This window comes from Cyprinus carpio, chromosome B13 (genome assembly GCF_018340385.1).
Source record: "Cyprinus carpio isolate SPL01 chromosome B13, ASM1834038v1, whole genome shotgun sequence".
Lineage (NCBI taxonomy): Eukaryota > Metazoa > Chordata > Actinopteri > Cypriniformes > Cyprinidae > Cyprinus > Cyprinus carpio.
Window position 1 is genome coordinate 13522141 of NC_056609.1, and position 27421 is coordinate 13549561.

A 27421-nucleotide genomic window follows, 5' to 3' on the forward strand; every position below is an offset into this window, starting at 1 on the left:
ATCACTCAGTGAAACGGCAAAAGAATGACTGTTATCAAACTTTTAAAATAACAAAATATTTATCATGATTTCCACAAACATATTAAGCAGCACAACTGTTTTCAACATTGATAATAATCAGAAATGTTTCTTGAGCAGCAAATCAGTACATTAGAATGATTTCTGAAGGATCATGTGACACTAAAGACTGGAGTAATGATGCTGAAAATTCAGCTTTGCATCACAGGAATAAATTAAATTTTAAAGACGGTTATTTTAAATTGTAAACATATCTAACATTTCTGATCTTACTATATTTTTTATAAAAAATAAATAAAAATAGGCCTACAGCCTGAAGCATAAACGACTTCTTTTAAAATCTTTTAAAAATGTATTAACCCCAAACTTAACGCTGGTGTATTTCACAAGTTTTCTGTAATGATGATAGGAAGGATGGAGAAAGATTAATCCATGCCCAGGAGGAAAGTTGAGTTCCAGCTAAGTGGCATGACTATCTACTATCTACTATCTACCACAGCATCAGTACACACGTGTTAGTCATGCAACTTTATTAATAGAAAGTGGGGCAACTACAAGAGCAGAGACTGTAATGCCAAACATTACAGGGGAGAGAGTGCCAGTCACGTCATTATCAGAGAGCCGAGCAACTCAGTCCAACCCCAAAACAACACAAACACAGATGTAATATCAGCCGCTTGAGGGAAAGCTGTGTACTGTGTATCTCATAGAATCATTAGCAACCGCACGAAACAGCCTAGGAACCACATAACAACAAACCTCTCACAACACCTTAGTAACTACATAGCAGGTTGAAGTGGCCTTCTGAGGAAACATTTAGTTCAGAAGTCTTTAGTGGAAATGAATTCTTAGCATCTCAAAGCAATAACAAAATGCCTTTTCTCAAATCCAATTACCGGTACTTAACGAATACTATACTCATAGAGCCTTTAAAATGGTGAGTATATGGAACTCTAGAGAACAAACTAACTAAGGGTTTCAAGTGTTTAAATACTAGTCTCTGGTATACATAAACATAGTCTTTGTTTAGTTAGGAAACCCATGTTTCCGTCTTTGACCCTGCCATGTTAGGGTCAAGCATAAATCAAACGCAGTCTGGTCATGTGATTGTGTTACAATACGTTTAGTGGTCACATGGTTTGTCTCAAAATAGATTGGTAATGTATTAGAACTGAAGTGAGGATGAGTTCACTTTTAAAATAGAGCCTTTTGCTCACAAACACTCATTTTAGGTGCTTTATCATCAGCACATGCATGTTTTATGCTGAAAAATTCTAGATTTGCATTCATTTGCTCATTTTAATGTTTATTTCAATGTCTGCAAACAATATCTTTTGGTCATCATCACATTATTTAAATGAAGATACAGTAGCTGAACATTAATTTTAACATTTAGCATTAAAGCAACACTATGTAACTTTTTCTGTGTTAAAAATTTGCAAAATGTATATAATGAGCGTCAATCAAATGTATATTATGATTTACATCATAAATTCATCTACCAAACCGATTTTTTGTCTTATCCCAAATCACTACGGTACATTTATAATAAGTGATTATTTTTTGAGTATTGTAGCCTGTTCGGGTCGTCACCGCTGCGGAGTAACACATACCTGCGTGAATTGCCATAGACATAATCTTGGAGAAGTAGTTCCGGTTAGAATGTTCTTCTGCGGGATGCGTGCAGTTCTGTGTATTAACCACTAGAGCGCCAAAATTTACATACATATTGTTGCTTTAAATATTTACCATTGTTTGTTGAATTTTCATGATCAAAAGCCAGTAATGTCAACAGGAATCCACACAATCAGGAATTCTGCAGGAGGGCAAAAGATTTCCCCACACAAATTTCGCAACATCTTCAAGTTGGTCAGTCAGATTCACCGTGTTGACCAACAGAAAGCTGTTTGGTTTTATAGTTACTTCTGTGTTAGCTGTGCTTTATACATCATTATGTTTTTGACAGTAGACAATGCACTTTTTTGTTTCCGAAATTTCACTAATGTGACTTCAACATGAGAGATTGTTTCTTATCATATGTTTGTCAGTTTTGGTATGTTGCACTTGTAAGATATGTCACCTTCAAATTCTGTCATTGCTACATGGTAAAATACTTCTGTGACTGCATATAAACTAGCTTCCAAAAATAAAAAAATCCATGAAGTGATAATGTTCACCGAAAACCCTCTCTGGTTCGTAACTCTTGCTTTCATCTGTGTGTGATTGCAGTCTCGCAGTGTAGACAAGCAGCACGCTGTCATCAACTATGAGTCCAGCAGTGATCAACACAAAGTGAAGGATCTGGGAAGCCTGAATGGGGTGAGTAAGAGGGAAGATAATGGAGTGGGACATCTCTGATAAATGAATGCCACTGATTTTAAAGCAACAAATTTTATTGTTTTTACATTTTACCAGGCTGCCATTATAACTGTGCATTCTAAATGATTTGTGTGCCCCTTACTCAAATGCAAACTTTCCTTCATATTTGGTTCTTGTACTGTGTGGTTAATCAAAACCTTAGTAATATATTGAGGTGCATTCTGCTTTTTCTGAGTCCGTGCTGTGTTTGTGTTAAATTATGTCCTTCTGTTTGTGGTCAGTAGAAACTCTATGACTAAATGAGAACCCATGGGGCCGCTCACACAAATTAGAACCTCTTCCTGTTGAGTCATGCTTAAGAATTCCTTTTCCTGTCCTGCTTTGGCAGGAAATTACTATTATAGCATGTGCAGTGTATTATTACACTTCTCGTGTTGACCAGGAATCAGTTTTCAACAAAACCCCCTACATCAAGTCCAGACATTGTGTGAAACTCCCGTACTCCTCTAGTTAAAGTGGGCACATGTTGAAAACTTAACTGAATAAAGGGAAATAACAGCAGTCAGCCACCGAAGAGCCTGCACAAATTTCCCAGCTGTGACCCCACATTCCAGCTAAATATCTTAAGGTCTTTGGATGTTGCAGGAAGGACAGAGGAGAATATTGATTCAGCTTTTCAAGGGAAATTTTAAACTTGAATGCTTTAGAAAGTGCTTTGTCAGTATGATTTGCTCCCCTTCTTTGTTGGGCTTTGTAGGAAGTGGCTGATATTTGAGACGGAGCTGACCTTAAAGCACAATATTATCACCCTGAATGCTTTCAGACTTTGTGAGGTGACTCTCACTGTTGTAGGGATCTGTAAACCATTTGTGCACTGAACTTTTGAAGTTGAACTCATTAAATACGTAGATGTCTTGCTGCCTTAATGAATGGCAGGTTAATGGAGTGTAGTGTGTGTAGGGAGCTCCTCAGGTATAGCTACAGTCTGATGGAGACTTTGATCAGATCAAGGAGATTTTGAGAATAAACCATAAGCATGTTGTTATTATTCAGTTTCTAAGATTATTAAGTAGATCTTTTTTTAAAGCCCAGATTCAGGGGATATACAAAGGAAAACATTTTCTTATATTACATTTCTTTCTAAGAAAATAAATAATTGATCACAAAAAAAGGAAAGGAAAACATTTTGTGTGTGTGTGTGTGTGTGTGTGTGTGTGTGTGTGTGTGTGTGTGTGTGTGTGTGTGTGAAGAAGTTACAAACTGTGTTATGTCTGTATTACATGCCATCACAAATTTGTGGCTTTTATGCTTGCTATGCTTAACGTAAAATTTACAGTCTTTTCTAATCAAATACTCTCAAAATAAAAAAATCCCTCCATCAAATTCAATCTGCCTGACTAACAAATAGCAAATCATCATGCAAGACTGTAACTAATTATTTCTTCTTCTTCGTCATCTTTTTTTGAAAGGGGAATGATCATTTTAATATGTCCTACCAAACATCTTGCTTCAATAGGAAATATGTCAATACGGTAAAAAAAAAAAAAAAAAACACTTAATTTACAGGGTCTTTGAAAATTCTATATGTAAAACAGTATATTACAAATCCATTCCACAAAATACTTGGGGCCAAACAGGGCAAACTGCGCAGATGAGCGTACTTTTTAAAAATTTCTGTGGGTGACTTACTGACCACACGCAAAATAAAGAACACAGACACAACATCTCATTTACATATCGACCAACGCAATATACCAAGCGCAAATTAGCGTAGTTGCAAATAAGCAGATCATGTGTGGTAGATCTACTTATGACACAGGCACAAAATAGTTTAAGATGTGGTTTTTTTTTGGAGGGGGGGGATTTGGGGTTAATTTGACGAGCGCAAACATATTCAGTTAGGTCAAGTGCAAAAACAAGCTAATTTTTCACTGCACGTCTTTAGTGAATCCTGACAGTACTATTTTAATGCCATAATACTGGACCAGTATAAGTTGAGCCCAAAAATGTGAATTTAATTTGATTTTTTTCTTTTTTCTTTTAGACATTTGTAAATGATGTCAGAATCCAGGAACAGATGTACATCACTTTAAAGATTGATGATAAACTGCGGTTTGGATATGATATCCTTCAATGCACTGATTCAATAAGATTTTCTTCTTTAAGATTTAGTGTTTATTTAGTATTTCAAAGTCCTTATGTGTATCTGTATGTGATTGAATTTGTTTATACACTCATAATTTGAAAGGTTTATGTGTATGTGCATGACAAAGAAAAGAAGTAGAACTAGAGTTATATGGTTCTATATTTTGAGCCCTGTGTTTGAATGAGTATGGATAATTAGTATGTTTTGGCTATTTATGAAACTGTCTTCCTTAACCTGACTCACATACCAACTTGTTCACTGTGGTGCGAGGAGAGCTGCATGTGCCAGAGGAGGCTCTGAAGGTAAAACAACCACTACATCTCTGAATCGGTTAATATAGTTAACAATATACTGGTAGAATTGCACTTGCTGATCTTATGTAGTTTTTTATCTTCATGAAGTAATGTTTGATGACAGGTTTCTGGTGATTACTGTGTTCTTCTCTCTCCTTTCTGTCAGCATGAGAAGTTCACCAGCCAACTTCAGCTGGGCAAGAAGCCCACCTGTGCAGAGCCCTCAAAAACCCCCAAGTCTTCCCCAGACAAAGCCAAAGTGAGCAAACCCGCAGAGCCCATTGCTGAACCAGCAGCCAAACCTGCAGAGCCAAACAAAGGAGATGACAAGATGCCAGGTAAAAAAAAATCACCTTGATGATGACAGGGTATAAGTTATGGATAATTGTATTTATGTCTGAAGATTTCAGCCACTTTGTAGGTGATGCAAAAAAATGTGTCATCTTTAAGTAATGTGAGCAAAACTAGACTAGCCTCTGACTAATCCATCATTGTCTGTTTTTATTGAGGTATTTGACTAATGACAGGTGTAAGTGACCTTCTGTCATCTCATCTGATGTCAAGCACCAGGGCGAGATTCAGAAAACCATTAACTCTCCTCACAGTGTTGCAACCTGTGACACAAAACATGTGACAGTTGTGAAAGAGAAAAATGGCCCTCTGGCTAAACAGAAGATTGCATCTGATTTTTTTCCTGTAATGGAAATGTAAATGTAAAATTAAGGATGGCACTGTCAACTCGTAATGGCTAGTACAGTTCCCTTGATTTCAAATTTAATGGTCACACTATTTGTGCTATGGACATGAATGATACCTCAAATCAGAGAGGTGTTCTGTTCATTTTAATCACATAGACCTATATTGACAGAGTCATATCTAGGCTTAGAATATGAGAGGATATAATTGGGATGGGCTCTTTTGATTTAGACACCTAGATGCTAAAAACCAATAAAAACCTGTTTTCAAGTCGTTGTAAAATACTCTATAAACATACATTCTGCCAAAAATTGCTGAAGAACTACATTGCTTGGTGGAATAATTAGTGTTTGTTATCAATAAATTATTACATTTTTGTTGCTGTGTGTTTGTTTTATCAAACCTCGCCAGGTATGTGTTGTAATATGTAATGCCTTGCCTAACGACGCCTCTTATTAGCTATTCTAAAATCACTGTAAACCACAGCTTCATGGGGCTTATTGCTTTATTTGAGACTTGAACACATCTAAACACATGTATTTATGTGTTACTCTACATCATTAGAACTATGGTTCAGCCCTGGCGTGAAGTGTTGGGTATTTAATAATAGGGAAGGGAACAGCCCTACGCCCATGCCTCTGTTTTCCAGGCATCAGCGTGTCAAGGGCGGGTAGCGTTTAAGATTCACTCTTATCTCACTGCCACCTGGTTATTTCATCCTGCTAATTGTCAGGCAACATCAGCACATAAAATCAGAGGAAAGGAAAGTTGGAAGTGAAATACATACATAGCTACATATAGTGTTAGTGTTTATACCTTATGTATATAAACTCTTATGTCCTCAATAGCAAAGTCTTTTTTTTTTTCTTTTTTCAATAACAGGTGATATAGCTGCGGTGCACAGGGGAACCCCGTTGTATGGACAGCCATCCTGGTGGGGCGATGGGGATGCAGATGATGAGAACTCCTTTAAACAAGAGAATAAAACATCTGGAAAGAAGCCGGAGAACAGTGGAGCAGGTAAGATATCCCAGAATCCTTTTAAGCACTCTGCTTACACGAAAGGGTTTTTTTTTGTGTTTGTTTTTTTTTGTTTGTTTTTTTGTTTTTTGGATGAAGTTTTATAAATCAAGACTGATGAAATTATATATATATATATATATATATATATATATATATATATATAAAATTATATATATATATATATATATATATATATATATAAATTAAAAAAAATGTTACACTTTGGCTTGATTAGACAGTCAGAGGAAGATTCTCTTAGAGAATGAGAAGAGAATTTTGAATTGTTTGCTGTTTAATCCAGAAAAAAACAGTTTGAAACATTTGTTTCCGATTGAAGCTGGCGTGTTTTGATCTAGCGGTCTGGAATCCCATTAACTTGCTCCGTACAGGAATAATGGGATTGTAGATTACAGAGGCTTTACCACAACAGGAGATCACACATTTGCTACACACACTAAACCAGACAAGTGTACTCAAAATAGTCTTTTGATACAGCAAAAAACATATTGTGCTTTTTTTTGTCATTTACCCATTGTAGCTTGATTGGATCTGCACATGTAAACGTACTGAATTAAAGCTACATTTCTAGATTATGTACATGTACTCTATATGTATATAATGACAGTTATTAGACCAAAATAACAATAAACATGAGTTACTTTGGTTTCTTTTTTTTAATATGTGTGTCGCTTTTATCGTTGACCCCAGAATAGACCATCAAAGTCCAGAGATCTTGCTCGTGCCCTTGAGCCCTCTTAATTTAATTCACTCAAAACAGCACCATCTCTGTTCAGAAATGCAAAATCTGCTCCCAAAAGAAGCCTTGTTTCTTTCTGAGGGAATGCTGGGTAAATATATCTCAAAGGGGTAGTGCTGGCTCACTGAGTGGCATTGTTTAACAAAACCTTACAGTGTTACTCAGACAAAGTGTACAGACTCAGAAGACGGCGAAGTTGGCAGAAGCTTGAAATGAATCAGCATTATTTGTTTCAGGCTTGCTAAACCTCAGTGCTGCCACAGAGAGAGAAAATCATTCATGCAACAGTCCACCACATCAAAGTGCCAACACCTCCCAGAGCTATTTTAGGCGCCAGTCAAGGCTGGTTTTCCGAAGGCAGGGACTCACAGCCAGCCAGCGTAGGAAAGAAAGAGGAAGAGAATGTAAAGGGAACCGTCTCCCTTAAGAAGTGAATAGGTTTGTAGACAGGCCCAGCCCCCTCCATCTCCATTGTCGTATTTGTCCAGAGGCGTGTTTGCTTTCTCCTCTGTGACACCAGTGCCGCTCATCACAGAGGCAGCCACACATGCTAGATTTGTAAGTATTTTCAGTATTGATTTTTTTGTTCTTTATTGAACGTAGTTAATTGTATGTAACTTGTTAGTAAAGGAGCTAATTTACATACAAGATTTTGAGATGTATTGTCAAAGGTTCTGCTAAACAGGTGTGATATCTGTTTAGTAGTAAAAAAACAAAAGGAGTTAAGTGGAATTCTAATAGTAGGTAGTACTTTTTTGTTGTATTTTGTTGCTGAGGGTGAATAAAAGAATCGTTGTTGTATCTCTAAATGTAATAACTTAAAAGAGGAAGTGCAAAAGTACTTTTAAAAATAGGAAGTTTCTGCTGCGCTCTGATAGGTTGTGCTGTGCAGAGGATTAACTAGACATCAGTTTCAGTACATTAGATGTAGTGAAGTAATTGTGGAAATTTAAGTAGAACTTATTCTGATTCACATGCATTACTGATTTGGAAAATGTTGCTGTGCCTGTAAAAGGCATGTGCACCTGTTGCTAACACTAGAGTATTTACTAAATTACTACTATTTATTTAAATTGAGCTTTGAAGTCACACCTCAAACAAAATGAATGAAATGTTATAAATATATTATTTTTAAATGGAGAATGTAAATTGGTTGTTCACGTTATGTGCTGGGATTCATTTTTTGGTTAAAAAAATTCCTACATGCCCTCTCTCTAGCCATATTGAGGGGATTAACATATTATTTAGTACATTTTATTATTAATTCATTATTTGTTTTCAGCGTATACATTGGTACCGTGTTCACGAGATGTTTTTTTGGTCTTTCTGTCTTTTCTGGATATTTACCATTGTAGCCATACGCTACCGTTCTACCATTACTTTTATTCTGCAAAAATACATGAAATTGATGAAAAGTGACTTTCGAAAGGTAGTATGCATTTAATATTTTATTATTTTTAATATAATACAATTATAGCAATTTTAATTATAATATAGTTATTTTTAAAAGCTTAATTTTATATGCGTGTTTGTATGTACAGTATGCATATAAATATATATATATATATATATTTCATCTAAATTTTTATCTGTGGCAACCCTAGGGTTAAGAGCCTCTGATCTGTATATTAGACACAGTGTGATTTCTGCTTATTCAAACTAATAGAATGAAAATTGGTAATTTGGTGTAGCATTAGTCAAACAGTTTGTCATTTCCAAAATTAAGCAGCATGCCTAGTGTGTCACAGAGCATGTGTCCTCAGCCCATTAAGTTGTTAAGGTGCCATTAGATGTCCCATTAATTCTTGTCATGTGACCGATATTAAACAGTGGCTTTGTCCTGACAATGATTCAAGTCAACAGTCTTGATTTATAGCAAGCTGATCTGATTCTGTTCATTTTGAGGCCATGACCCGTATAAGGTGATCCTTATTTTTTCCTTTTTTTTTTTTTTTTTTTTTTTTTTTGTGGCCCCACAGAGAGCAAAGAGACCAAGCGAGGTGATAAATCAAAGGAAAATGGTCTGGGCCCTGTAGGCGCTGAGCCCAGCTACTTTGAGATTCCCAGCAAGGAGGGACAAATGGCACAGAACAGCATCCATGAGATCCCAACAAAGGACACTGAGGGCACTGGGGCTGCAAAATCAGCCACAGCCAACGCCGCCGCACAGGCCAACACCTCATTCACCATTGAGTTTGATGATACTTCCCCAGGGAAGGTCACCATTAAAGATCATGTGTCTCGTCCACGACCAAAAAAATCACCTCATGTTGGCGGTAAAGACCTCAGCACCCTGCAGGCAGCCATCATGGCCTCTGAGAGCAAAGTGGCTGACTGGCTTGCCCAGAATGACCCTCCTCTTGTGAGGCGTGAGTCCACAGAAGAGGACAATAAGAGCATCAAGAGTGATGTGCCTGTTCACCTCAAGAGGCTTAAAGGTACATCATTACGCATGCATTTATTCATTTAGCAGGTGCTTTTATGAAAGCAACTTATTAAATGAGAATAATACAAGGTAGAATGCAATACATGTAGTGCTACCATAGCACTTCTAATGGAAAATTCAGCTAGAACTCAAGTGCAAGTGCAAAAAAGGTATTCCTTGTTTAAAGGAAAAATGCTCCTAAAAATGTTCTCGCCGTAATGTCATTTCAAACCCATATTTTTCTGTGGAACACAAAAGTATAATTTTTTGATGAAACAAAGCAGCAGTTCATAATGACCAAGGGCTGGCATGGTCCAAAATAAGAATCAACTCCTGTCCTCTGAAGCTCTGTGATATATTTTGGTCTGATCTTCAAACAAAGCTAAGACATTATTCACTGTTAGCTCACATTTCTGTCGAGAAATTAAAAAAGCATTTTTGCCTCAGTGACATTGATTCGAGTTAGACATACATCTTTACGAAAAATGTGTCTGTTTCTCTCATAAAACTATCCAGTGGCTTCAGAAGACTAGTGTGAAAGTGTTAAAGATGACATGATCATGAAAATCTGACTTTTTCCATGTTTAAGTGTTATAATCAGTCCCTGGTGCATCTACCAACCCATAAAAAGTGAAAAAGAACAACCCAGTAATTTGCCTTTGTAATAAGCCTTTCTCTGCACGCTTGTGAAAAAATCCTTCCAAAATGTTTATTTTAGTGTTCTTCAGAAAATATAACAGCAAGAGGTTTGGACCAACATGAGCGTGGGTAAATAATGAAAATTTTTGTGGGGTGGAACTTTTTTTAACCCTCTGGAGTCGACTAACGCGGATACGCATTTTTTGGCATATTCTCCTGATAAGACTGAAAAGAACTTAGATTACTCTTTCAGTTTTGATCGTACAGTTAAGAGCAATAAATCAATCGAATCTGTAATGGGTCTATTTTTATTTGTATACACACATAATAACAACAAAACTTTGTGTAATTATAAAATAAAGAAAACAATCAGAGTGCGCTGTCTGCAGCCTTGGTTCTGCGTGATCTTCATTTAGAAACGCGTCATTAAAATAAACTGTAACTCAGCAAATACTCAACACAGAGACATGAGTATTCTCTGTGTTCTGTGATATTCTATGATAAAGTAATCCACATGAAAACAACGCGATGTCCAATCTTTCACGTCTCCCTTGATTATATCTAATGCGACCACACCCACGCGCTGAACACGGTATTGATATTACAATCATCTACGTGAAGCTCGCGGCGGGTAAACAGCCGCTTCACAGCAAACAAAGCAGCGAGAGTGTTCTTCACATTTTTTAAACGTTACTCTTCGCTTTGCGCTGAGAGGAATAAGACATAATTCACCTCAGTAAGACCGCTGAGAGGAATAAGATTTGGATTACCTCAGAAAGAAGAATGAAGCGGCTTGACCCAGCAGAGATCATAAACATGAGTAAGTCTTTTTTATTATTAATCTGCTTGTATTAGTTTTCATATAACTTGTACACATTTTTCTAGTTAGACTTTTTCCAAACTATAATTCCTGACTAAATGTATAATCAAGTGAAACATTATGAAGTTTCATTTACATCATCTCAGTGTTTCACGATGCCAGGGTTTTTTGTTTAATGTTCTATAACATAGACAGCAATACGATATAAAAGTAATATGAGTTCTAATGTTGCTAGCTTAATGTCAGTAAGAATGATTAGACAAAACTTTACTGTGATAGGCTAGTCTCTGTTCACGAATATAGCCATATATGTTTAGAACTATATATATTGTTCTAAATAGGCCCACATACAAAGCATGCTTGTGTTTTTAAGAATGTGACTAAGCTTCTGTTCATGAAAATCTGCTCTGGTGTAAATATTTTGAATGTGTTATACCCCGTCATTGGTGTTTGCAATCATCTGAGGTATAAATGTATCAAGTAAGCTGTAAATATCACTGACAATAAATGTGCTATGTGGTAATTGTGTTCTTTTTTTCCCTATAAATTACTACTAGTATCAGTGACCATCACACTAATGTTTATAATGCCGTTTATTTGCGTAAACAGCATGCTTACTTTTTTATTTCAGATAAATAATAACCTGTTGCAAAGCGAGCAAATGCAAATAAGCAGCCCACTCAGGAACCTGGAACACAGCTAAGACCAAGCGAGGCACACACTCCCATCTCTTCAACGTCTCTTCAAAAAAAAGTATGTCCTTCAGAGCACATAAACAATATACATTTTGGAAATGCCAGGTATGTGATGTTCATTTATATATTTCAACATGACACATGAGCCTCCATTTATTTGATCCAAAATACAGAAAGTTGCATTTGCTAAAGCAGTAATATTTTGAAATATTTTTACTATTTAAAATAACTGCTTTCTATTTGAATATATATTAAAATTTTATTTATTCCTGTGATCAAAGCTAAATTTTCAGCATCATTACTCCAGTCTTACTCCAAGTGTAACAATATACACTATACCATTCAAAAGCTTGGAGTCCGTGTATATAGAAAAAAAAACTTATTTAGCACACAAGTGATGATAAATACAATAATCATGTTACAAACGATGCTGTTCTTTCAATTAATAAAAAAACTGAAAAAATCTCATCTCTGTTCAACAATAATAATAATAAAAAAAATGTTGAGTAGCAAATCAGAATATTAGAATGATTTCTGAAGGATCGTGTGACTGGAGTAATGTTGCTAAAAATTCAGCTTTGAACGTCAGCTTTGATTGTTCCTAATAAACTGTTTAACTGCACTCGCAAGTGAATCTCAAGTTATTTTGTGGGATAATTAAATATATTCTAAATAAACTACAAAAATAAAAATATATACATTTATTTTGTCCTCACATTCTTGTAACTCTTCCCTCTTGGTCACACACCTGGCTGAAAGGCTCATTATGCAGCTCATTATGCGGGCCTTTGTCTTCTCATGTGTGAATCACACTAATATTCATGGTCAGTCACACCTACTCACATATGTCCTTTCGAAACAAAAAGTGTCTTAGAAAATTGAAATCAATCTATTGTTTTCTGTGAGTGAGTAAACAAGATGATTTTCACATCATTTTGAAGCAAAAATTCTAGGCTACAAGGTCCATGTTTGACAGTCTTGTGAACAAATGTTCTCTAGGTGTTTTATAACCTTATTTCAGTGACTTCAAAATTGTAGTTTTTCACTAACCACGCATAAACGTTGTTTTCTCAAAAACACAATCATGTACATACATGCTATTTATATATTATTGTAGCCCAGTTTGTACTGAATATAGTGTTTTCAGACTTTAGCCATGTATATGTTTATAAGCAACTGAAAAAAGCACAAAAGTCAAGGGATGTCAAAACTTCTCCAGGTCCCCAAAACCCCTTAGACCCCTTAGATTTCTTAAATAAAAAAACCTTCTCCTTCTTTGGATCACCTGGGATGCTTCCATCCGGTAGGACTATTCATTGTAAAAACTGCCGCATGCCTGCTTTGGGAGAGGAAAGCCCACTCTGCTTGCCATCGCATGATGATTCTGTAATGAAATGTGTGCTAATTTATGAGGAGCGTGTGCTTTGCAGCCAAAGAGTGCTGACAGCGAATTCACGTGTGAGCTCTAAGCAGGGCTGATAATTGGTGAAGGCTGGTAGACTATGCGGTCTATCCAGTCTCAGGCGTGGTTCTTTTTTTAGTGCTTGTGTTTGCGGTTGTCTTTTGGAAACTGCATTGGTGCTGTTTGTTTTGTGGGGCGAGATCTAAGAACTGGCGAGTTGGATTGTTGTTTCGATTGTCCACTGGTGAGTTGGATTTATTTATTTATTTTCATAATTTGAGGGCTTGTTTCTTGTTTGAGGTGGGAAACTAGTGTATTGGAATTTGGAGAGCTAGAAAGAGAAACTGAGACCTAATTGGTCTGAAATTCATTGTCTCAGCATAGTTTTTATAGTTTTTCTTTCAGTATTTTTGCTTTCAATTTTAGTTTTTTTTTTTTTAATTGTTAAAATTGTTTATTTTACTTTGAGTTTATTTTGAATTTTATTTTAAACAAATAAGTATGGTTTTTCATTGCACCTTACTCAATTTTTACCTATAATCAAATCAAATTAATCAAATCAAGTCCATTTGCAGAACTAGTTTTCTAATGTTTACTGATATTCTTATTTGCAGCATTTAAGCTGCACCCATTACTTGTTGCAACCACTTTTATTTCTAAATATGATTTCAGATTTGCATGCCCTTAAACGTCACTTACAAAAAGCTATTGTTGTGTCGGATATTGATCAGATAAGCCTTTCAGTCTAATTAAATACACAGTCTGGACTCAGGGTTGGTAGGTTAATTAAATCAGACCATCCAGTTTTGATTGAAACTATGAAAATATGAAAAGTATTTTTTCTTGTTCTGTTTCAATTTAAAAAGTAATTTATTCCTGTGATGACAAAGCTGAATTTTCAGCATCATTAATCCAGTCTTCAGTGTAACATGATCCTTCAGAAATCATAATATGCTGATTTGCTGTTCAAGAAACATTTCTTATTATTGATGTTGGAAACAGTTTTGCTATGTTTTTAGGTTTCTTTGATGTGTAGAAAGTTCAGAAGAATGGAATTTGTTTCAATTAGTATGATTTTTTTATAACATTATAAAAACTACAACTTTTGTGTCTATAAACTCCTAATTTGCTGCTTATTAATAGTTACTAAGGTAGTTGTTAAATTTAGGTATTAGGTAGGATTAGGGATGTAGAATATGGACATGCAGAGTATGTACTTTATAAGCACTAATAAATAGCCAATATGTTATAGGCATGCTAATAAGCAACTAGTTAATAGTGAGAATTGGTCCCTGTAATAAAGTATTACCAAAGTTTGAATTTATTTTTAAAAAATCCAACTGGCCCCAAACTTTTGAATGGTAGCTTAAATTATACAGAGCATGATCTAGAGGCAATGCTACATGTTAATTCCTGTACAGGTGCATTTCAATAAATTAGAATGTCATGGAAAAGTTCATTTATTTCAGTAATTCAAGTCAAATTGTGAAACTCGTGTATTAAATAAATTCAGTGCACACAGACTGAAGTAGTTTAAGTCTTTGGTTCTTTTAATTTAGGTCTTTAGTTCTTTTTAACATTTAACAAAAACCCACCAAATCACTATCTCGACAAATTAGAATACTTCATAAAACCAATTAAAAAAATTTTTTTAGTGAATTGTTGGCCTTCTGTAAAGTATGTTCATTTACTGTACATGTACTCAATACTTGGTACGGGCTCCTTTTGCTTTAATTACTGCCTCAATTCAGCGTGGCATGGAGGTGATCAGTTTGTGGCACTGATGAGGTGGTATGGAAGCCCAGGTTTCTTTGACAGTGGCCTTCAGCTCATCTGCATTTTTTGGTTTCTTGTTTCTCATTTTCCTCTTGACAATACCCCATAGATTCTCTATGGGGTTCAGGTCTGGTCAGTTTGCTGGCCAGTCAAGCACACCAACACCATGGTCATTTAACCAACTTTTGGTGCTTTTGGCGGTGTGGGCAGGTGCCAAATCCTGCTGGAAAATGAAATCAGTATCTTCAAAAGCTGGTCAGCAGAAGGAAGCATGAAGTGCTCCAAAATTTCTTGGTAGACTGGTGCAGTGACTTTGGTTTTCAAAAAACACAATGGACCAACACCAGCAGATGACATTGCACCCCAAATCATCACAGACTGTGGAAACTTAACACTGGACACAAGCAACTTGGGCTATGAGCTTCCCCAACCTTCCTCCAGACTCTAGGACCTTGGTTTCCAAATGAAATACAAAAATTGCTCTCATCTGAAAAGAGGACTTTGGACCACTGGGCAACAGTCCAGTTCTTCTTCTCCTAAGCCAAGGTAAGATGTCTCTGACATTGTCTGTGGTTCAGGAGTGGCTTAACAAGAGGAATATGACAACTGTAGCCAAATTTCTTGACACGTCTGTGTGGTGGCTCTTGATGCCTTGACCCCAGCCTCAGTCCATTCCTTGTGAAGTTCACTCAAATTCTTGAATCGATTTTGCTTGACAATCCTCATAAGGCTGCAGTTCTCTTGGTTGGTTGTGCATCTTTTTCTTCCACACTTTTTTCTTCCACTCAACTTTCTGTTAAAATGCTTGGATACAGCACTCTGTGAACAGCTAGCTTCTTTGGCAATGAATGTTTGTGGCTTACCCTCAGTGAGTGTCAGTGATTGTCTTCTGGACAACTGTCAGATCAGCAGTCTTCCCCATGATTGTGTAGCCTAGTTTAAATCTGTTCTTTTGATGTATAGGGGGACGGGCCCCGACTTATTTATGCCCTAGGGCCGGGCTTCGGGCCAATTTTCACGTTATAGCTCACATGCGGGCCGGGCCTCGGGCCTTTTTTGGGTTATTTATATTTTTAGACATTAAATAAAAAAAATGAGAAGTTGACGTCGACGATAGAAAAACAAACATAGAAAGACATTTCATAACCTCATACCATTCATAATCTGATAATTCAACCCGTTATAATTAAACTGACATACTGACATGACAGTCTCACACACGCACGCGCGCACGCACGCTTTTCCGTCAGCGCGACCCACGCTTATACTTCACTTATATCCACTTATTGTAGTAGTAGCTATTAGAGGCCTCTAAAGTAATGTAAATGTAAACAGCACGAGACCCTGCTACCGCAACTGTCAAGACTGGCTCGCTCTGTGTTTAGTGTCCCGTCAGCAGCAGCAGCGAACGTGTCTTCAGCGCAGCGGGAAGAGTGATAGAAGAGAGGAGGACTGGGTTAAAACCTTCCACTCTGGAGGCTATTCTTTTTCTCCACGATGCTCTGTAAGAGACTGTTCTAACTTTTAATTTGACTGGACTTTATTTTCGTTTAACTGTTGGAAACTAATGGAAAAAAAAGAATGGACATGTTCTGTGGTGCATTTTTGAGGTAAGATAACCTGCAAGTTTGTTTTTAATTAATTTAATTTGTTTAGATTGTAGGCTATTTCTCATTTCGTTTGCGAGCGCTGTTGCAAGCCTGCCTCAGTATTTCAAATTTTTTTTTTATTTTACTCACTGTGGTTTAATAAATAAACATTTATTAAACTGTCTGTGTGATATGCTTGAAGTGTTTTATATATGGATTTTATTGTAGCCAAGTAAAGTATTAGCGTTAATTTGAGAGGTTTAATTGATTAAATATGTTTTACTCGCTGTCGGCTCGGCTGTTTAACGTTAATCGTCATTTTAAAAAAAATGCTCCAAACATTTTTCTAAATCAACTTGATAAAGAAATGAAAAGAAACATAACACAAAACTGACCCATCTTTTTTATTGTTGCAAATAGGGCAGGCTTCCGCTGTGTAATAAAATAAATAAATAAATAAAAACACGGGCTCGTGTCGAACTCGGGCTGATAATTCTGATGAGCTGTCGGACACGGGTCGGGCTAGGGCCTGAGCGTCTCGGGCCAGGGCCGGGCTCGGGCCTAGATTTGAGGCCAGTGCAGGGCTCTAGCCTAGTGAACCAAACTGAGAGACCATTTTGAAGGCTCAGGAAACCTTTGCAGGTGTTTTGAGTTGATTAGCTGATTGGCATGTCACATATTCAAATTTGTTGAGATAGTAAATTCGTGGGTTTTTGTTAAATGTGAGCCAAAATCATCACATTTAAAAGAACCAAAGACTTAAACTACTTCAGTCTGTGTGCATTGAATTTATTTAATACACGAGTTTCACAATTTGGGTTGAATTACTGAAATAAATGAACTTTTTCACGACATTCTAATTTATTGAGATGCACCTGAATTTGTATAATTTAATACGCTTGTTTGCTTGGAGTTATTGGACTATTTAGAGTAAATGCAGTCTGACTCATAGAGGGCTGGTGGGGCCAGCTCTCCTCGTTCAAAGAACATGCTGTGAGACACAGAAGAGCTGCTTTGTTTCACGGTTTGTGCGTGAAAGGCCACTGTCGGAGTGTGTAGTGGTTTCTCCCACTCTCCCAGAGCAGAGGCTGTCACTTCTGACTGCATGCTGCTTTCTCAGCCGACCAAGCTGAAGAATAGATGACCCCCTCCTCCACCTCTTATTTCCCTGCCTTTTCTTTCCTGTGCTCTCGCTGAGAGTAGGGCTTAGTTAGCATCCAGAGACTTAACCGGTGTTGTAGTGCACTGTAATGCCTCAGGGTGTATCGCATGGGGGATTTTGTGTTAGCTCTGGTTAGGTTTGCATCTGAAGTTGCACGCTTGGTTGAAAGCACTGCCCTGCTCTGTGTTCAAATTTGCCATAACCCATTTAAACGATCTTCCGTTACAGGCAGTAAACACGAGGATGGCACACAGAGTGATTCCGAGAATGGCCTAGGATTGCGATTTGGCAGCAAACGCCACGCCGCACTGGAGGAGCGCCTGAGAGCCGCAGGAGTGGGCCGGGTCAAAACAGAGGGGTCGTCTTCTGTGAGCCGCACATCCTTCATGATCGAGTTCTATGACGAGGATAACCCTCGCAAACGGCGCTCTTACTCATTTTCGCAGACCTCACCACTGCTCGGAGGCGTGGCAGGGGAGGGATTTTGCCCTGCACCACCCTCACGTCCTAAGGTCGTCGCCACGGCAGCGGACGGCAGCAAGGGCATGTCATCATCTCTAGCAGCGGTTGCCCCCACGGCTGCTCGACTCCTGCTCAAGCAGAGATCTGAGGAGCCAAAAGTGGTGCAGAGCCCTGCTGCTACCGGTCAGCCCAGTCCCACAGATGAGGCTCAGAAACAAGACGACGACCAGAGCGACAAGGGAACTTACACCATTGAACTGGATAAAAGCAACCCTGAGGAAGAGGAGGCACGGCGAATGATCGATAAGGTACGAAAACTAACCATAACCCTGCTTGATTAGCAATTCTGAATCAAATCAAACACTTTATTAATAAATTAATATTCTGATGATCTTGTCAGGCAGGAGATGGGAATGATTTGTGTCTCAGAGGGATAGTTCATCCAGAAATGAAAATGCACACATTGAGTCTCTATTGACTCTCACAGTATGTTTTTCCATATGGAAGTCAGTGGGGACCGGCAACTGTTTGGTTACATGCATTCTTCAAAGTATCATCATTTGTGTTCAGCAGAACAAAGAAATTCATACAGGTTTGGAACAACTTGAGAGTGAGTAAATAATGATTTTGATTTTGGGGTGAACTGTCCCTTTAATTGGCAGTTTTGCTGTTGTGTTTAAAGGGATAGTTCAGCCAAAAATAAGTTAAGTGCTCACCCTCAAGTCGTTCCAAACCCATAAGACCTTCATTCATCTTCGGAATACAAATTAAGTTATTTTTGAGGAAATTCGAGAGCTTTCTGACTCTGCATGTTCAAGGCCCAGAAAGTTATTAAGAACATTGTTAAAAAAGTCCATGTGGTTTTGAAGCCAGCTCCTGCTTCTGCAGCACCACACGCATACATTGTGGACTGACATGGAAGAGAAGAAATTGTTGAATAAAATTTTTATTTTTGTTTTCTTTGTGCACAAAAAGTATTCTTGTAACTTCACATTTTAATGTCACATTTTAATGATGTCCTTACTACGTTTCTGGGTCTGGGAACATTTCAGTGGCGTTGCTGTCTATGCAGGGTCAGAAAGCTCTCAGATTTTATCAAAAATATCATAATTTGTGTTCCAATAATGAATGAAGGTCTTACAGGTTTGGAATGACATGATGGTGAGTTATTAATGACAGAATTTTCATTTTTGGGTGTACTATCCCTTTAAGATATTGTCTAACAGATAAGTATATGGACATGCTTCCTTTTGTTAAACACTTACCCAGCTGGCTTGGTTTGTGGAGGAGTGTAGTTCACTGTCATCAAACCTCATCACTCATCACAAGACTGCAGATTAACATGGGAGTCACTTCCCCTTGTGAGAAGTGGAAGAAAAGAAGAAAAAATTAAACTAGATAGCACTAAAGGCCAAAATTGTGTGCAAACAATGTTTGAATTGAGGCCGGCTATATTAAATGCAGACGTTTTCATTATAAATTAGAGGTCAGAATGTTTAAGGAATGTCAATACAGCCTTACAAGCACTGTAATGATCTTCAGCATGCTCTCTTGAGTGCATTGTGAATGTTGTGTTTGTGAAAATGTGTTTCTGAACATCAAGCAGTTTGAGTGTATCTTGCTGTGAAGCTCTCTGTCTAATGGCTTTATAATGGCTCTCATTTGGCCAACCAATCAACTCCTCCTTTATTCATTTTATCTTCAGGGAGTTTTTAAGCGTCGCTTTTAATGCACGTCTGTGTGCTATTACTTATAAAGTGTTTATGAATGTTCATGCGTTTTGTTTTTAAAATACAATGAAAAACAGAAGAATATTGCACATTTGGTTGTTTTCAGCTACAAAATTCTTAACATTTTCAGCCATCTGGTGATTTTCAGTAGACAATGACATCTCGATATATACACTACTGTTCAAAAGTTTGGGGTTGGTAAGATTTTGTAATGTTTTTATGCTCACCAAGGCTGCATTTATTTGGTCAAATATACAGCAAAACTAATATTTTGAAGTATTTTTTACAACTTAAAATAACTTTTTTCTATTTGAATATTATGTATTTTAAAATGTAATTTATTACTTTGATGTCAAAGCTGATTTTTTATTCAGACATTACTACAGACCTCAGAGTCACATGATGCTTCAGAAATCATAATATGCTAATTCGCTTCTCAAGAAACATTTATTATTTGTATCAGTGTTGCGCTGCTTAATATTTTTGTGGAAAACGTGATATTTGATCATTGGATTCTTTAACATTATAAATGTCTTTCTTTACTGTTACTTTTGATTAATTTAGTGGGTACTTGTTAAATAAAAGTATTAATTTCTTTAAAAAAATCTTACTAACCTTTTGAACAATCAAGTCTTTAGGAAACTTAAAAATTATATTAAAAACCAAATTAAATGCAGATTAAATTAATTCCAAAATAATTAACAATATGTGACCCTGGACCACAAAACATAAGGGTCTAAGGGTCAATTTTTTTTTTTTTAAATTAAGATTTATACATCATCTGATAAATTTCCATTGATGTATGGTTTGTTATGATAGGACAATATTTGGCTGAATATTGAGAAAAAAAAATATTGAGAAAATCACCTTTAAAGTTGTCCAAAAAAAAGTTAAGTTTTGATAAATTTACGGTATGAAATTTACAAAACATCTTCATGGAACATGATCTTTTCTTAATATCCTAATGATTTTTTGCATAAAAGAAAAATCTCTAATTTTGACCCATACAGTGTATTGTTGGCTATTGCTACAAATATACTTGTGCTACTTATGACTGCTTTTATGGTCCAGGGTCACATATGTGGTGAATATTCAATATCATCCAGCCCTGATGGATGGATCAGTAAATAGTCAGGTGGATAGACAGAATTATTTGTTTTATACAGACTCACTGTCATTCAAGCTGACGTAAGTTTGCTTTTAAACATCCTGTGTTGTGTAGGTGTTTCTATTGAACTGAGATTAATACTTCCTGTTTGTTTTTTCCCAAGATGTTGTTCTGGCTCTGTTGCTATGGAGTCTGCAGTGAAACCTTTTTGCCACGTAGGTGCTTGCATTGTGTCACAGCTGGCCAGTAAGAGCAGCAGTCCTTGATTCTCCTGCATGTGTTTTGTGTTTGTCATGTGTAGGTGTTTGGGGTGGAGGACTCTCAGAATCCTGGTTGCCCTGAACAACGAGAAGCCAGTGGAAAAGTGAAGGACAGCAAGAAGCTCAGCTCCACTGTGTCTGAGGTAAAGACTGAAGCGCCTTTATAGCACATGTCTGCATCGGGTTGTCATCCGTTTAGATTAATGCTCTTGCATGAACTATTCTGCATGATAAACTACCATTTATTTTATCTTTCATTATATTATTATGACTTTGTCATTTGCAGACAGCTGTCTTTTATTAAAATAACAGATTTTCATCATTTGCAGCATAATGTTTGTTGATTTCATCAGCAGATTTACATGTTACAGAAACCAGGTTGTTTCTGATGTGTTTCTAATTAGTTTTGGTCTATGACTACACCAGTTGAAACTGCATTTGACATTCTAGTTTGAATGATTGGGTTTAATGTTATATGGAAAGGACTTTCTGGAATACTGACAGCGTGATTTGTCAGTCACTCCCTCCACTGACCACTTCCTTGTTAGGCTGAGAACTGGCCACTTGCTCACTGACCCAGTTTGGGAATGAGAAGTAGTAGTCTTCTGCCTTAAGGCAATATCCACACACACACACACACACACACACACACACACACACACACACACACATACAAGAATAAGGCTACAAAAGAGTCCTTGTTGTGGATCCATGCCATGTTTACACCCAGTCTTCCCACTAGCATGAGCAAAGAGCGTTTTCTGATTATTGTTGTTTAACTATTTTAGTGGCGCTTACTAAAGCTAACATAATCAAAATAAGTGTAGTTTGTTTGGAAAAGACATTAAAAATATAATGTAGACTCCACGTCATGTAGGAGAAAGCCAAAGTATCACACAACGGATCAGCTCTGTGCTGAACTGGACCACGGGGTAATTTAAGTGATTAGTACTGACTAGAGAAACGTCTTTGGTTCATTTATAGAGACTTGTGGAGGATTCGGTTGCAGTTGGCAGCCCTCGCTGGGTTTCACAGTGGGCCAGTTTAGCTGCTAATCAAACGAGAACAGACCCAGAGGGCTCTGGGGCAGAACCACCAGCTTTTGTCCATCAAGAGCGAGGTACTTTACAGATTTGTATGAACATATCACCAAATAACTGGTATTACCCCAACGAATGGTACAATAATTATATCTATCTACAATCTTGTGAACCAACCTGTTATATTATTTATAATGTATTTTTAATGTATATGTACACTACTGATGAAATGTTCTCTTTAAAACAGTAATATTGTCAAATATTACTACCATTATGAATAACTGTTTTCTATTTTAATCTATTTTAAAATATAATTGATTCCTGTTATGGTAAAGCAGAATTTTCAGCATTTTTGTCATTCTCAATAATTATCACTATTAACAGTCCATTAAATATGACTTTTGCCTCAATAAACTCCTAATTTGCTGCTAATTAATAGTTAGTAAGGTACTTGTTAAGTTAAGGTATTATGTAGGATCAGGGATGTAGAATATGGTCATGCAGAATGTGCACTTTATAAGTACTAATAAACATCCAATATGTTAATAATTGGCATGCTAATAAGCAACTAGTTAAAAGTGAGAATTGATCCCTATACTAAAGTGTTAATGATTGTTTTTTGTAGCATTATAAATGAATTACTTTTGTTCTATTTATTACATACCAGCTGAATGAAAGTATTAATTACTTTAATCGTACTGAGCCCAAACTTTTGAACAGTACTGTATATATCGTTGCATTTAATAGATATTTTCTTTTCTAACTTCAGACGGTGATGCATTTGAGGCCGGCATATCTATCAAGAGCACTGGCTCCACTACCTCCAGCCAAGCTGAGCGCAAAAGAAGGACTCTACCACAGCTTCCCACAGAGGACAAGATCAAGCGCTCTGAGATTGGTGAGAAGCAGGACACCGAGCCCCAAGAAAAAGAAAGCCACAATGACCATAAAGGTGATGGTGAGTGCATCGGCACTCCAGACAACAAGGACGTTGTGTCCAGCCAATCCAAGAGCATCCAGCAGGATGGGAAGGCAGGAAAACAGTCATCTGTGCACCCCCTGGGAAGTGGAGAGAGGAGATCATCAGAGGAGAGTCGCAGGAGGCGTTCTGAGGGTAAGAGTAAAGGAAGTGACGGGGAGAGGTCTGGGAAGCCACTGGTGAGGCAGGGTAGTTTTACAATTGAGAAGCCCAGCGGTAATGTCCCCATAGAACTGATTCCTCGCATCAACCGGCAGAACGGAGGAAGGGAGCGAAGCGACTCGGTGGGCAGCATGGACACAGCGACTCTTCTCAAAGACACTGAAGCTGTCATGGCTTTCCTTGAGGCTAAACTCCGCGATGAGAAAAAGTTGGACCCGGTAACGCCCCCAGCCTGCCCTTTATCCCCCGAATCCGATATTGACACGGCCAGCACGGTCAGTCAGGCGGCAGCCGAGGGCGATCGAAAGGTGATTCAGAAGCGTCGATCCCTCAGCAGCCTTTATAGAGAGAAAAGCAACGCAAGCACCACATCGAAAACCACAACCAGTGCAAGGGAACGTCTTGAGAGGAAAACAAAGACCAAGACCACAGAAAGCCGCTCAGATACTCGTCGTTCAGTGCAGACAGCCTCCCGTAGCCGCCAACCGTCCCAAGATCTCACTGACGACGATCAGACTTCCTCGTTAGCCATCTCAGACATCCTGTCCTCGGACCAGGAGACGTATTCCAGTCGCTCGCACACAAAAGGTCACTTCACCTCCACCGATGACCTTTTACAGTCCAAGCTTGATACCAGCAAGTCCACAAGGTCTGCAAAACCCAGCAAGACGCTGCAAACTAGCACCACGGCCCTCGCAAAACAGGCCGGTCTTCCGCAGCCCCGTCCCACGAGGGCATCCATGTTGCGCAGGGCTCGGCTTGGAGACACATCAGATACTGACCTGGCGGATGCAGACAGAGTCTCGGTGGCGTCTGAGGTGTCCACCACCAGTTCCACTTCCAAACCACCGTTAGGGAGAAAGGCGCAGTCACGCATCGACTTGCTAGCGCAACCACGGCGCACAAGACTCGGCTCGTTTTCAGCACGGAGCGATTCGGAGGCCACGGTCAGTAGGACCACGGCCACACGTGTGTCTGCAGAGACGGCGCTTCGTCTGGGACTGAGAAGCACAAATCAGCAAGCACCGGACAGCAAGCTAACTGCACGCATGAGGGCTAATAGTGTCTCCAAACTAACAGACCCCAAGCCGAAGACAGCACCTATCAACAGCATCCCATCAGGTGAGGAGGAATGTAATAGTAATATTAATATACCCATGTAGCTGCTGCATGTTTGGAAATGTTACTTAGCAGGTGTGGAAAGCAGAAGTGAGGTGATCTGCCAATTTGAGATAAAGAAACAGATCAGTACTGTGTTTATGTTGTCTGACAACTCACTAGTCAGGTCAACAAGTTTATATCTAGATGTTTTCTTATATCTATCTTTCTATTTTTCTATCTATCTATCTATCTATCTATCTATATATATATATATATATATATATATAATGTATAATTTAAAGCAGGGTTTAAATTATTGTACTGACAGAATGCTGTTCTTCAGTTTTGCATTTTTAGGACAGTCCTGTTAAGTTAATAATATTTTGCTTTAAAAACAAAACGTAATAGTAAAGGGTTGTTCACACCAAGGAAGATTACTGTAATGATAACTATAAAGTTTTAGTAATTGTTCTAACTTTTTAGAATTGTGAATTCTACAATACAACTATAACAGTAATGACACTATCATGAACAATATCATTAGAATCACTTTCAGAATGATTTTTTCTGGGCTGATGAATGATAAAAACATCAAAGGGATAGTTACATTTACATTTAGTCATATAGCAGACGCTTTTATCCAAAGTGATTTACAAATGAAGACAATGGAAGCAATCAAAATCAACAAAAGAGCAATGATACGCAAGTGCTAGAACAAGTCTTAGTTCGCTTAACGCAGTATACATAGTTTTTTTATTTATTATTATTATTATTATTATTATTATTATTATATAATAGTTAGTTCATAATGATAGTTCATCCAAAAATGAAAATTCTGCCATCATTTACTCACCTTCATACATCATATCAAACCTGTATGAGTTTCTTTCTTCTGTTGAACACAAAAGAAGACACTCGAAGTTGACGGTAGCCATTGACTTCCATAGTAAGGAAAAAATGCTATGGAAGTCGATGGCTACCATCAACTGTTTGGAAGATCAAGTTATGATATTCTGTTTCAAAATTCCAAATTGAAAAAAAAAATTAACATTTTAAAAAAACGTTAAGTTAATCAAAATTCATTTAGAAAACAGATAGGGTGCCTTTTCATTCCAAGTCATTAAAATAACATTTTTCTATAAAAACTCTGCAACCAAGTTCATAATGAGACTTTTAGCATTCAGCAGATGTTAGCAGTGCAGTGTTCTTGATGTTTCATGTGGACTGGATCTCTGTGATTGGTCATGTTTGTCTGTAATTGTCTGTTTCTGCATGCTTGTGATATTTATAAAGATCCCATTTTACACAGAAACTCAACTTGAGCCTGAAAGCATTCTCGCAGAGGAGGAGCCCATGGGTACTGTAACATATCTGGGCTTTGTGTGTGTGTGTAGAAACTAAAACACAGCATGCTTTTAAATGTTATTAAAATCTGTTATTTAATTTTTTATAAATTTATGCTGTGATGAAAAGGATCTCAGTTTGTTTGCTTTCACATTGGCCTACTCATATTTAAGTACTTAAGAGTAAAGATTTTAAGGATATTTGCAGATCCAGTGCTCTGAGGGAGCTATGAGTAATGAATTATGTTAATATTGAAATGATGACTTCTTAGATGCTTGTCCTTTAATGCCACACAGTCAAAATCAGAGCAAAGTTGTGTCTCGTATGCTGATGCAAGCGCTGAGCAATAAGAAATGAGGGTCAGTGGATGTTAAACACTATCCCCCTGGTGGCATAAAGTTAAAACAACATGACAGGAAACAGCTTTGCAGGCACAAAGAAAACATTAATTTCAAACCCAATCATCCTGGAGTTTCTGAAGACAACTTATTTTGAATAAAAACCACAACCTTTACAATCCCAATCCAGATCTTAACCAAAACCATCATCCCGAATATCCTTTTCATCACTTGCTAGTGTCATATTTTAGATATATTTGCTCAGAAGAGCTTTGCTGTTTTGATTTCTGCAGGGTGATGGCAATATTCAGCTTCTTTTGTGCTGAGTGGTTTATTTTAACTACAGTTGAGTTCATAACTACTCCATCCCCATTTGAAACAAGGTTTTTATGAGGACTCTGTACAGTTATGTAGTGTAAAGTACAAATACAAACTTGAAGCATCAAGAAGATTGTTGTACTTGAATTTTGAATACAATAATAGATATTTTCCATGTTTATAAACCTTGAGCCAGTGGGGAAGAAGATTTTTGCATCATGTAACAGAGATGCAAGGCATTTGGAGACTGTGTGTGTGTACTACTGACAAAAATACTCATACATTAACTGCTCTTAAAGGCCTTCTTGAAATATGCATACCTGTAACCACATCCTCAGTTCATATGGAACTTTATTGTTCATTATTAATTGTGTTTCTGTAAACATTTCAGTCAAAGCTGTCTCTATTTTCAGCCAGTAACCGGTGGAGACGGCTGCCTCCTGAGTATGCCTCTACCTCTGAGGATGAGTTTGGCTCTAACCGGAACTCTCCCAAACACATTCACCTGCGGCCCGGCACCACCCTTCGCACCAGTAGGCTGGGTTGTCCCGCTCCGGTCACGACCAGCCCTGGGGGTCTCCTCCTCAAGAACAGGATGAGAGAACAAGAGGAGTACATACGAGACTGGACAGCCCACAGCGAGGAGATCGCCAGGTACTCATCAACTCTGTGTCCTACTTACACATTAGCATATTATTAAAGTGCCCCACAGTTACTAAATTGACACAAAAACCATATGATGTATTTATCTTTATACTGACTGTTCTTTCAGTGTTCCTTAGATATTCCTTATATTTGTATTCCTTAGATTTTAAGTAA

At 37.6% G+C, this 27421-nt stretch overlaps 1 protein-coding gene across 13 annotated transcripts in view; it reads left to right on the forward strand.

Moving 5' to 3' along the window:
• The window catches only part of LOC109091087 (centrosomal protein of 170 kDa-like), a 40713-nt gene that overhangs the window by 7859 nt on the left and 5433 nt on the right, over window positions 1–27421 (forward strand). For 4 of the 13 annotated variants that reach the window (XM_042736699.1, XM_042736697.1, XM_042736701.1 and 1 more), the window contains exons 3-14: window positions 2248–2337; window positions 4382–4460; window positions 4727–4785; window positions 4943–5114; window positions 6349–6492; window positions 9232–9690; window positions 17989–18530; window positions 21362–21463; window positions 22305–22440; window positions 23130–24623; window positions 25912–25959; window positions 27016–27256. In XM_042736699.1, the coding sequence (XP_042592633.1) occupies window positions 2248–2337; window positions 4382–4460; window positions 4727–4785; window positions 4943–5114; window positions 6349–6492; window positions 9232–9690; window positions 17989–18530; window positions 21362–21463; window positions 22305–22440; window positions 23130–24623; window positions 25912–25959; window positions 27016–27256 (3566 nt within the window). Of the gene's footprint in view, window positions 1–2247; window positions 2338–4381; window positions 4461–4726; window positions 4786–4942; window positions 5115–6348; window positions 6493–7068; window positions 7811–9231; window positions 9691–17988; window positions 18531–21361; window positions 21464–22304; window positions 22441–23129; window positions 24624–25911; window positions 25960–27015; window positions 27257–27421 lie in introns of those variants that run through there. The other 9 variants (XM_042736702.1, XM_042736703.1, XM_042736704.1 and 6 more) reach the window with 6 other exon arrangements.